Genomic DNA, 13,276 nt, shown 5'->3' with positions numbered 1-13,276 from the left:
AGTGAATTGTGAATATTTTGTACATTTTAAAAGTGTACAGTATCAGTTTTTCTACATACACAATAGTCTGTACAATATCAGTATTTCCCTCTACTTTAGATAAATAGATAGATAGATAGACTATAGATAGATAGATAGATAGATAGATAGATAGATAGATAGATAGATAGATAGACTATAGATAGATAGATAGATAGATAGATAGATAGATAGATAGATAGATAGATAGATAGATAGACTATAGATAAATAGATAGATAGATAGACTATAGATAGATAGATAGATAGATAGATAGATAGATAGATAGATAGATAGATAGATAGATAGACTATAGATAAATAGATAGATAGATAGACTATAGATAGATAGATAGATAGACTATAGATAGATAGATAGATAGATAGACTATAGATAGATAGATAGATAGATAGATAGATAGATAGATAGATAGATAGATAGATAGATAGACTATAGATAGATAGATAGATAGATAGATAGATAGATAGATAGATAGATAGACTATAGATAGATAGATAGATAGATAGATAGATAGATAGATAGATTGATAGATAGATAGATAGACTATAGATAGATAGATAGATAGATAGATAGATTGATAGATAGATAGACTATAGATAGATAGATAGATAGATAGATAGATAGATAGATAGATAGACTATAGATAGATAGATAGATAGATAGATAGATAGATAGATAGATAGATAGATAGATAGATAGATAGATAGATAGATAGATAGATAGATAGATAGATAGATAGATAGATACTTTATTAATCCCGAGGGAAATTCAAGTGTTCAGCAGCTTACATACAACAACACAAATAAAAAGACAGGAGAGGCAGGTTAGTACATTAACATTAAAGGTTAGTATATACGCTGACAAAAACTTGCTGTACAATTACATTAAAAGCACTTCTAATTTTAAAATCTATACAACACCAAATGTAATTAAAATTCAATAAAGAATCTTTACACATTTCAAGGCACAGTGGTTTAAAGTGATTTAAAGTGACTGACAGGTAGGAGGAAAACAGGTTTATCAAACCACCTAAGGTGCACAGACATTCTAGAATAATCACATTGGTCCTAATGGACCAATCTGTGCAAAATAGATCAATTTTCTTTATTGTCTTAATAAATCAATAATTCATAAAGCGCATTTCGATCAATGCTCTGATGACATTTTTTTTTAATGGTTTTGACGTTTCGTAAGCTAATGTTATTGTCCTCCACGTTACACTCCTCTGGTAAAATAAATGAACGAATCCCGTTCATTTTTTGTCTGCGCCGTTTCTTATCCAAAATATAAATGCTACAGCACACTGATGAAGGTTTATATAGTAGGAGTCTTTATTACGGGTTTACATCAGGTAAAAACTCGTACCTAATTGGTCTGTGTGTTTCCTGAGCTGATAACTAATGCCGTAAACACTGGGAAAGCTGTGGTCTCTGGTCCGGATCCGGACCGCGGTCCACCAGTTAGTGACCCCTGCTCTAGAAGTTACTCTGTTCCAAAAATATTTAACAGATACGACATGTGTGTTAATTCAGACACGATTCAGGAAATATGTTACTGCTCCACTTCTGATTTTAATCAGAATTTTTGTCTTTTTGTTCTTGAAAAGACATTTTAAAGGTTTAATATCTCTAGAAATAAATCTCCAACGGTCATGAAATTTAGTGAAGAACCAAACTAAATAGTTTCTATCAGATTAAGTTAAACAATCAGCTCCAGCAGAGGACAAATTTTTAATTCAACTTCTGCCAGTTAATATGTCCTGATATAATCAGTAATGAGAACACTGCTGCTTCTAGAAGGCTGAATTTTCTGCAGATGAAAACACGACCGACCTCATCTCTGATTGTAAACCTGAAGCTAAAACGTCAGATTTTTGCCCCGAATAACCCCTGATAAAGACATTTTCTACTTTGTTCCACCGTGATCCTCCATCTCATGTGAGAACAAAAAAACTATTCAGTTTTATTTATGTAGCGCTAATTACAGGTCAAATAGTATCAAGACACTTTACAGAACCCATATGCCTAAAACTACAACTACAACAACAACAACAAAAAAAAAAAACACAAGCTCAAATTTAAAAATAAAATTAAAATTACTCAAAATAATTATTGTTATTATTAATAATAATGATGGTAATAATAGTAAAATATATTTAGCTTGGATTTAATTGTCTTCTGTTGTGTTGCGACAACTTTAAATCAAAATAGAAGAAACAAACTAAAAATACATTTACATACATACACACACACACACACACACACACACACACACACACATATATATATAGAGAGAGAGAGATCTGTCTCATACTATTACACTGTTTTAATCTTTACATTTAACTTAGTCAGTTAAATGAGTATTTTATGTAACTTCGTGGGGGGTTAATTGTATTTTTAATTTGTTTTAAATCAAGTAAATGCACATCAAAAATAACACTGCAGGGTCTTAATCTTCATATTTAAATCTGTTGGGTTAGTTTGTAATATTATTTCTCCACTGGAAAGCAGTTTGGCTCAACATCTGCTGTAGAAATAACGGTGAGTTAACGTACGTGTAAAACAATTTAAATCAGTTATTCTGTGCAATTTTAGCTGAATAATACTACTGTACGGTTTTAGCCTTGATATTTGATTTTGTCAGGTAATTTAGTATTTTATGTAATTTAGTTAGTTTTTAACCATATTTAAAAACAAATGTAGTAAATTTCCACCACAAATAGCACTGCAGGGTCTTAACCTTAGTATCTATACTTGCTGGATGTATTTCTAACGCTGATCTTATTTCTCTGCTGGAAAACTTGGGCTCATCACGTGTTGTTTTCATTGCGCTGCAGAAGAAACAGTGAGTCGACGATTTGTGGAAAATCTATTTTATTTAAGCGGAAATATTTTCCATCTCAACAAAATCAATTACACTAGAAATATTAGCTTCAGATACAATCAACTCGCCACCGTTCGTTACTGAACTTTCATTTCTTTAACAAAATATTCCTCCGTTGATGTCTTTCCGTTTCCAGCTGCGTCACTTGTGCGCCGCCCGCCGCCTCTGAGCTGCGTGACGTCAAACTGCTGCGCCCGTGTGTCGGCTGCAGACATGGCTTCCCGGCTGGAGATCAACTTCGTCCGATTGTTGTCCCGCTGCGAGTCCATAGCGTCGGAGAAGCGGGGAGAGGCGGAGTGGAGGCTGGAGAAGGTGAGACGGAGAGCCGCGGAGGCTCGGAGCCGGTTGTTGTTGGACCTTCACCGGCTGGAGTTAGCCTGTTGTTGTTAGCCGTTAGCCGTTAGCCACGTCGTCACCGGAGGCTCCAGCTGAGAAGAAGCTTCTGAGACACGTTAGCTGCTAAAAACATGGAACTGCTGCACTCCTGTTTGTTAACTGTCTCTAAATTCATGTTATTCCTCAGCCTGGCTAAACGTTTGCACTTATATCAGGGATTTGAGCCGTGATTTAGTTTGCTTTCAAAGTATTTACGTTAACCCTCCTGTTGTCCTCATTTACGGGCACCAAAAAATATTGTTTCCTTGTCTGAAAAAAAATCCCAAAATTCGGCAAAAAAATTTCCTAAATTTCAGAAAATTTGCAAAACCTTCAGGAACAAAATTCCAATAATTCCTTAAAAGTTTTATTTTAAAGAAATCCCCCAAATTTGGCAAGAACATTCTTGTAAATATTTTTCAAAAAATGAGTAAAAATCTTCCAAACATACTTTTGTTTCTTATTTTACGGTTAATGTTGCTACAGACAGATCACAGCGTTGCATAGTTTAGCCTCTTATCGTCTTCTAAAATAAATGTACATCAGTGTTTGTGTTTTGTCTCTTTAGTATGTTGGTGCTCTGGAGGAGATGCTGGTGGCTCTGAGGAAAAACCCGAGGTAACACAACCCTTTACTGTTTTACATTGTTTTCATATTTGTATTCATTTTGTCCTTGATTAATTGTTGAAACATTGATATGTTTGTACATAAACTGCTGTGAATTAAGCAGGACCCCTGTTACGTTCTCATAATATTTTTATTTTATAAGTTTCAAACAGGTAACGGAGTCATTAACTGTTTGCTGCACTTTTAAACACAGATCATGTTAAGGTTATAACAGGCTTTTTAATGTATTTTTCAGTATTTTTGGAACAAAATACTTCTTTCCCTAGTCATGAACCCTTAACCCTCGTGTCGTCCTGCGGGTCAAAATTGACTCGTTTTAAAGTTTGAAAATGTGGGGAAAAATATATATATTTTCACAGTGAAACTCCTGATGTCCACATTTTAATATTTTTGGGAAATCTGTGAACTTTTTTTGGTAGAAAAAAAGAAATGTTAAAAATTCTTCTGAAGAATGTTTACAAAAAAGTCAACCAAAATCCAGCGAATTTCGCTGGATTTTGGTTGATTTTCATGTGAATGTTCTTAAAGAAATTATTGGAAGTTTTACTGATATATCTGCAATCACTTTAGATATTTTTAGGATTTTTTTGGAAGATTTTTACTAATTTTTTGAAAATATTTACAAGAATTTTTGTGCCAAATTTGTTTTGTTTTTTAAATAAAACTTTTCAGGGAAACTTTTAAGATATTATTGGAATTTTCTTCCTGACGGTTTTGCAAATTTTCAGAAATATGTGGATTTTTTGCAGAATTTTTGGAATATTTTTCAGACAAAGAAACATTTTTTTTGGTGCCCGTAAATGAAGACAACAGGAGGGTTAAAAGAAAGGAATATGGTTGCATGAAAAATCATTTATAAACTCTCCAGAGGTTAGTCTGGTCCAACAGGAGGGTTAAGTAAAAATAACAACTTTTATGTATTTCTAACTAACTTCTTGTGTCGTCTTCCAGCAAACCGACTCCAGAGGTTCTGACTGAATACACAAGAAAAGTAGATTTTCTGAAAGGACTTCTAGAGGCAGAGAAACTGGTGAGGGCAATATTTTACAAATTTCTTGCCATTTTTAGTGTTGTGCACTGAATATGTTCATTTTAAAGGTCCCATGTTGTCCAGCTGGGCTGCACAGTGGCGTAGTGGTTAGCACTTTCGCCTTGCAGCAAGAAGGTCCCTGGTTCGCGTCCCGGCTTTCCCGGGATCTTTCTGCATGGAGTTTGCATGTTCTCCCTGTGCATGCGTGGGTTTTCTCCGGGTACTCCGGCTTCCTCCCACAGTCCAAAAATATGCTGAGGTTAATTGATCATTCTAAATTGCCCGTAGGTGTGAATGTGAGAGTGATTGTTTGTCTTTGTATGTAGCCCTGTGACAGACTGGTGACCTGTCTAGGGTGTCCCCTGCCTTCGCCTGAGTCAGCTGGGATAGACTCCAGCCCCCCATGACCCTAGTGAGGATTAAGCGGTGTATAGATAATGGATGGATGGATGGATGTTGTCCAGCTGATTATTTCTCACGTGTCCCCAGAATGTATTTCAGGTTTTCTGCTAGAAATGCTTTAAAGTCGGTTAATTTCACCATAAATTTATAACCGTGTTCGAAATGAGCTGTTTCAGTGTCTGTAGCTTTAAATGTAGCTTAGCTGCTGCTGTCCCTGACCCCTTCAGGAAGAAGACTCTCTCTGCATCTGTGATTGACAGTGCAGCAGCTGACGCAGACATGAATTAGTGTTTGAGACCAAGACTTTCTATAACTGGCTTTATGAGCAACCATTTAAATGGGAATTAAGGTTTGTCAGTTAACATTGCGATGATGAAATCAGTATTTTAGCCTCAAGACTGTAGTTTGGAAATGATTCTGAAGTAACGTTGTCTGAATGAGCTGCCTTTCTGTCTCTATTTCACCCTCATTCTGCTGTCTGACAACAGAAACGGAAAAATCTGAAATGAAAACAGCTTCACTGTGAATTCAGCTGTATTAAGATACAGTTTATGTGAGCACAGAGAGCAGGAGAGAAGCTAACAGATGCTAACAGCAGCTGAGTTTAGGTTTAACTAAAGCTCAACATGTGAACACAACAACCTCCCCTCCTTGTTTATTGGTTTAAATTGAAGTTTCCACAGAGTTCTGCCATGTAAACACACCATCAGAGCTAATGCTACCCAAATTAGCCACATACCATGCTAACAATAAAGATTTTTCTATTGCTGACATCAAAATTGCTGTCAAAAATATCAATAATCTGCTGGATATTCAGCTCTTCAGAGGCTGGAGTGCATGAAGGCTCTTGTGTTCACTCTTACGGCCAACAGCAGAACATTCGTTGAGTTTTATACGTGGTTCAAACATTTTAAAGTTAGCAGAAGCAGCTGTAGAAAGTAAATAAATAACTGAATAAATCCATACAGAATCTGAGCTCCACATAAAAACTGACTAAAAATCTTAGAAGAATGACCGTAATCAGCATCTTCCTGTTCCAACACATTTTATTTTGCATCTCTTAGTTTTTTAAGACACAATAATTTCACCATATGGGTCCTTTAAGATGGACTGCAGCATTTTAATCATTACAGTGTTTTCTGTCTTTCTCAGTTGTTGTAAAACTTGTCTGTCCTAAATACCCAAAAATCCCGTAAACAAGATTAGCTGCCGATTTTCTGATCCCATCTCTGCCCCTGTTTTGTTCCTAGTCTTCAGCAACAGAAAAAGCTTTAGCTAATCAGTTCCTGGCCCCCGGACGAACGCCCACCATAGCCAACGAGAGGATGCCTGCAACGAAGACGGTCCACATGCAGACGAAGGCTCGCTGTACGGGAGAGATGAGGGACGAGCTGCTGGGAACGGTGGGATAAAAAATGCTCTGATGTTCTGCTCACGGCTGCACCTCCTGCTGGAGAGTTTTAGAACTTTAAATGTGCAAAATATTCAGACTTTACATGTGTTACATGTACTTTCAGATTTCTGCTAATGTTACTTTGGTGAATTATTGAAGTATTTTGATGCTTAACTGTTGTTTCTCACAAGGAACAGTTTGGTAAAGAAGCTAAATGTTTATCCATCTATCTATAGTCTATCTATCTATCTATCTATCTATCTATCTATCTATAGTCTATCTATAGTCTACCTATATTCTGTCTATCTATAGTCTATCTAAATTAGAAAAATCTGATTATTAAATTTTCACATCCTATATGTTGTTTAATTCATCAGTGTTCTTGTTTTGTGTGATTACAGGGATTATCAGGGAAAGGTAAGAAATATTTTGAGTTTTAAAGGCATCTTTCAATCAGACAAAAACTTTTAAAATGCTAATATTTGGATGGAAAGTGTTTTTTGTTTTTTTTTTTGTTTTGTTTTTTTTTTAAAGTATTTTTGTTCTTTTCTCTCTTCAGGCACGTCGGACCTGAGAAACAGAAGGTAAAACTTCACATATTGTTGTTTTTCTATAAGATACTGAGGCTCCCAGTGTCAACCTCTGTCACAAATTGAACACTTGCGTATTATAAATCCATATATGCACTGGACTTCCTGTTGTGTCTGTGTATAACGAGCTTCATCTTCCCACCGACACTAAAATAAAAGTGTTTTTCTGTGCAGAGGTCTCCCTCTGGATGAGCGTCAGTCAGCTGCTGAGCTGGACGCCGTCCTGCAGCATCACCACAACCTGCAGGAGAAACTGGCCGAGGACATGTTGAACCTGGCCAGGAACCTGAAGAACAACACGCTGGCAGCACAGAACATCATCAAACAGGACAACCAGGTAGCGGGACAGAATTACCGCCGGTCAAAGTGATCACAGCACTAAATGAGCAGCAAGAACGTTCATCTATCCAGCAGCTTATTCCACACAGAGGTTACTGAGAGGATTTTAGACCAAAGCAGCATAATGACAACATGTAAAGGAGGAAATACTAAATCCAGCAGTGCAGATAGTTGATGATGTGCAAACATATTTTATACTGTAGTTAAAATCAGTTGAAAAAGGAACTGTTATTGGGTAAATTAGGGGAAAATATCGACTACAGGCCAAAAGTTTAGAAGCAAGATCGAATTTGTACAAAAAAGATCATAGTTTTAGTGAGTTTTTTTTTTTTTTAAGTACATGTAATGTTGCGCCAATACTTTTTCTGTTATTTTACAGACTTATTTCTTAGACTGAGACCATCAGGACTATTTTTTGAGTGAATTTCTATTCATTTCTGTTGATATTTACATCAGTTTTTCCCTCTGTGCCGCTCAGACTCTGAGTCAGTCCATGCGTCAGGCCGATTTGAACTTCGAGAAGCTGAAGACGGAGTCGGAGCGACTGGAGCAGCACACCAAGAAGTCTGTGAACTGGCTGCTGTGGCTGATGCTCATCCTGGTCTCCTTCACCTTCATCAGCATGATCCTCTTCATCAGAATCTTCCCCCGACTCAGATGATGACGGAGCGTGACCTCCTGAACTCTTTAGTCCTCCTGTGTTTACCAGAGCAGGAACCTCGCAGGCCTCCATAGATCCTCACAGCGTCCAGATCAATAGCGGTCAGAACCAAACGTTTGCACTTTCACAGCTGAAATTCTTCCTCTGAACGAGGGCTGGTGAAGGTTGGGTTTGAAGCATCAGTATTCCTTTGTGTAGACAGTGCAGGACACAAATAGAAGAAGTCTTAATACGCAGACGACAGCCTTAATTATATTCATGGTCATCAGGTAGGAGACCAGCCTTCAGCATGAATTTGCACTTTGTCAGTAAAGTCATTCGTGTTTTTTAGCACATTTATTTCCACCGTGTTTGTCAACCATCCACCAGACTGTTTTATTTCTAGATTAATTCAACACTGAGTCAAAAAACTCATTATAAAGAGCTGTGGATGTGCTTAAATCAACACCTGTTGCTTATTTCAAAGACTTTTAAGACCAAGATTTACAAGAATTACAATTTTTTTTCACACCTGCGAACATCTCTGTTTTGACCTCAAGGAAAAAGTCTTACCTGTGCTGCCATATTTCCATATTTAGAGTTCAACATCTCCAGAAATCAAACTCCCACAGTCATGAAACTTGGTGAAGACACAGACAGGATAGTTTTCATCACGTCCGAAATAGTTAAATTGTCCCAACAGAGGCCAAATTTGTAAATGACTGGCCCTTAAAAATGAAAAAAATGATGAATTCTTAAAATTAGGGCCCTAGAAAGTTCATGTTGGTGTATTTATATGGATGTATCAACATTTCCAACCAACAATACAGTCTTTGGTTGACATTTCACCAACATTTGAGGCTCCAACATCAGTGGAATTTGAAATGTGTCAAGTTTGGCAAGACAAACTTCTAGTTTTTTTTGCTATTTTGACAAAATGTTGATGTGGAGCACAAAAACAAGCGTGCATTGGGGTCTATATACTCTCATTATATGTGCAAAAATAGAGCTTGAATGCAGACATTCCCAACCATTTTGACTTCCAGGTGAAGAAATGATAATATGAATTACTGGTCCCTGAAATTGAGATAAAAAGCAAAATGTTCAGTGAATTTTGGCATTGGGACCCTTGACAGTGTAAGTGTGTATAAATGGATGGATCGATATTTCCTGCTAAAAATACAGTCTTTGGTCGACATTTTATCGACTTTTAGGGACTCTACTATCAGTGGAATCTGATGTGTTGCAAGACGAGGTTGGTGGATGTGCTAAAATACAGAATACAAACATTTAGTAAATGGTTTATATCTCAATATAACGCTGGTATAAGCAGATATGAGGATGTATGTAACCGTATACTGTCGTTTATTACGTGTTTATACGCCGGCCTCCACTTACAGGCGTTAGTAAATAGATTATTAAACAGGAATATCTGCTCATAACTGTACAAAAGTGTGTTTAATCCCCTTATATCGTGTTAAATGGGTTAAATTCTTTCACTAAAATGAAGCAATATTACAAATTGCTACCTTGATTTTCATTTTTCTTGCTGTTCAGGTGTGGAATCATCTGTTGTGAGGAGTTTCAGGTCTCTGTGCTGTCAAGTTCTTTTGTCCACGGTTTGGTTCCGTAAATCAGGTGAAGATGTTTGTTGAAGTTCGTGACGCTGCAGCTGCTGATGAAGTGAGAAGTTGTTCCCATTAAATGTCTGTGACATCCATTCTTGTTTGAGCATGTAGAGGGAAAGGTGTGTGTGTGTTTGATGTCTCTCTCTATTAACTAACCAGAATGTCAAAAACCTGAAAATAAACACACCAAAATGTCATTTTTACCTCCACTCCAGGTGACTAAATCTAGTTTTTGTTCATAGCCAACTTTAAGCATCATTATTATGGGATGTGTCGTAGTTTGAACAGTAAAACTGCAGCAGTTTAATGACATAGAACAGTGGTACCCTGGATGTGTTTCTGTTTTCTGATAATTCACCAGAGAAAACTTTAAAAATGCATTCTGGGTAAACTTTAAGGATAGTTTTGTGTTTCTTTGTGGGTGTTTTGTGTCTATTTTTGGTTGTTTTGTGTCTTTTCTGACCAGTAGTACCACAGTGAATGCATCGTCCTGACAGTGAAGCACGGAGGTGGAAGTATAATGATATGAGGCTGGTAAAAACCTGAAAAAGTGCATTGTGGGTAAACTTTCAAGGCTCATATCAGCATGTGTGATAGGTGGTTGGTCAGAACAAGTTCTAGACAATGAAAGGATCGACTCTGTCATTAAACTGCTACAGTTTTACTGTTCAACCTACGATACATCCCATAATAATGATGCTCACAGTGGGTTATTGAACAAAAATGAGATTTTGACTTCAAATTGTATCACTCCCACCTCCATGTTTCACTGTCAGGACTATGCATTCACTGTGGTACTAAAGGTCAGAAATACACAAACAACCACAAATAGACACAAAATAACCACAAAAACAACAAAATCACTCTTAAAGTTTACCCAGAATGCACTTTTTAAAGTTTTCTCTGGTGAATTATCAGTAAACAGAAACACATCCAGGGAACCAATGATTGTTTCTATGAATCTATGTCATTAAACTGTTGCAGTTTTACTGTTTAAACTACGATACATCCCATAATAATGATGCTTAAAGTTGGCTATGAACAAAAACTAGATTTAGTCACCTGGAGTGGAGGTAAAAATGACATTTTGGTGTGTTTCTTTTCAGGTTTTTGACATTCTGGTGAGTTAATATCCACCAAAAACTGTTCTTTGGACACAGAAGGACGTTGAAAATTCACTCAAATGATCTTATTTTGCTGCTGAATTCTAAGAAATCGGATAAATCAAAACAAAATTGAGGTTGTGACACCTGGAGTGGATGTAAAGCTGATCTGGCTGCAGTTTAACAGAACTCAAATGCGTTTTACTGCTATCAAAATGTCATGTGTCTATCTGCTGGAGTGATCAAGTTATGAGGCTCAGAAATGATGGAAAAGAATTAAAAATCAGTCAATGTCGACATATTTCTATGCACTTTAAGGGCCTGTAGGTCTGAAAATATTCATAATATGAAGGTAAAACTTTGCCAGATTATTGCAGATAAAGGATGATCTGATTGTGGTGATTTTTCTGTGACTCCAGTGTTTGTGAACCAAACAGTGCCCCCTATCTGTCTGTACTTTAATAAAGCAGCTGCAGTACCTCCCTGCAGCCTCTAGGCGTCACTCACAGCCTTCCGGTCCAAACGTTAAAACGACCTCCGTGACCCCGGTGGCCTGATGGAGCCGTGATTCTTAAATTAACCCACCTACTCATTTAGAAACGCTCCGAGGACTGGAGAGAGGCCAAATAAAGGCGGCAGAACACCAAATGTGACTCCGTTTGTCGGCTTTTCTTCCTCTTTAATGTCTTTAAATCTGAGTATTTCCTGCCAACAGACTCCAGGAGAAGCAGGTTCCAGTCTTGTGGAGGGGTTTGGCTGCCGTCTGAGCAGCTTGTCCAGGCTTGCAGCTCTGTGTATTTTAGGATCCCTGGGGGGCGTTGGGCCGCTGGAAGCCAAAGTATGCAGCTGGGAGGCCAAATAGTCCATGGGCCAGACCAGATACTGGAACCACCTCAGTTGACCAAACCTAAGTGGTACTAAAATGTACACTGGGTTAATGTAAGTACATTAAGATGTGAGAGTCTTTCCACACTGGCAGCTTTATCACTTATTAGTGAAACGTTCACCATAACTGCTGTATGGCACAATTCATTTATCTCACTGTATGCAGAGATCACATCTAATATAAGTCAATAATCAAATTTTTTTTATATATATATATATATATATATATATATATATATATATATATATATATATATATATATATATATATATATATATATATATATATATATATACATACACATACATACACATATAATTAAATATCAGACCTAAATGAAAGCATTTCTTGTTTGTCTTTACTTTCTTTTCATGATTATTTGTTTTGGTCAATTTGAGTCTTATTTTGTCATTTTGTGTCTTCCTTTGTCATTCTTTCTTGTTTTTGTAATTTTGTGTCTTGTTTTTGTCATTTTCCGTCTTGTTTTTGTTGTTTTGTGTCTTGTTTTTGTAATTTTGTGTCTTGTATTTGTCACAATCTTGTTACCATAGCAACGAACTCTTTCTCAGACTCCAGTTTGTTGTAGTATTGTTCCGTGTTGTAAAGTTATTAACACAGATGATGATGTGTGGCGTTTCTTATTTTTCATAACGAGGAATAATCCTGTTGAATTGGACTTTTAGTTCAGACTCTCTCATTGTGTCCATTAAACCAGTGGTAACATTTATTAAGCTGTGAGTCTGCAGCAGCTGTCATATCAAAATGCAAACTACAGACATACAACTAGTTAAAAAGACCAAAAACAACTGGTCACCTTGAGTGGTACCGATACTGGAGATTTTGGTTCCAGGTCCATGAACTGAAATGAGGTGGTGTCAAACCAGGAAGGATCATCGGTTCGATTGCAGCTGGAGCTTCTCCTCTTCTCCTGCGTTTCACCTTTATCTGGTTCTGTTTTAGCCTCTGACAGTCAGAAAATACCTCTCATTAGCGGCTCCTCTGACCTCTGAACCAGGAAGTCCTGGAGTCTGAAAATAGAGACGGACCTCCCAGACGTGTTCAGTAAATTTAGACGCATCGATTCAGTTCTAAAGAAGACCTCATTTAGAGGAAACAACCAGCTCTGAGACGCAGCTGGACTTCACTTTAATACTTCACTTTTATGCCACTAATACTGGTCAGTTTAACCCTCCTGTTGTCCTCATTTACAGGCACCAAAAAATGTTGTTTCCTTATCTGAAAAAAATCCAAAAAATCAGCAAAAAAAATTCACCAAATTTCTGAAAATTTGCAAAACCTTCAGGAAGAAAATTCTAATAATTCCTTAAGTTTTATTTTTAA

General features: G+C 36.8%; 1 protein-coding gene across 1 annotated transcript; it reads left to right on the top strand.

Moving 5' to 3' along the window:
- Positions 1-3,084: 3,084 nt before the first annotated feature.
- On the top strand, positions 3,085-11,551 carry use1 (unconventional SNARE in the ER 1 homolog (S. cerevisiae)). The gene is made up of 8 exons (XM_023271000.3): positions 3,085-3,234; positions 3,866-3,915; positions 4,876-4,954; positions 6,607-6,759; positions 7,151-7,166; positions 7,309-7,333; positions 7,514-7,676; positions 8,157-11,551. Exons 1-8 carry the CDS (start codon positions 3,136-3,138, stop codon positions 8,337-8,339), a joined length of 768 nt encoding a protein of 255 aa, XP_023126768.1. The 5' UTR covers positions 3,085-3,135; the 3' UTR covers positions 8,340-11,551.
- The last annotated feature ends 1,725 nt before the right edge of the window (positions 11,552-13,276 follow it).

Source organism: Amphiprion ocellaris, chromosome 2 (genome assembly GCF_022539595.1).
Source record: "Amphiprion ocellaris isolate individual 3 ecotype Okinawa chromosome 2, ASM2253959v1, whole genome shotgun sequence".
Classification (NCBI taxonomy): domain Eukaryota; kingdom Metazoa; phylum Chordata; class Actinopteri; family Pomacentridae; genus Amphiprion; species Amphiprion ocellaris.
This window is presented reverse-complemented; position numbering and strand designations above follow the sequence as displayed.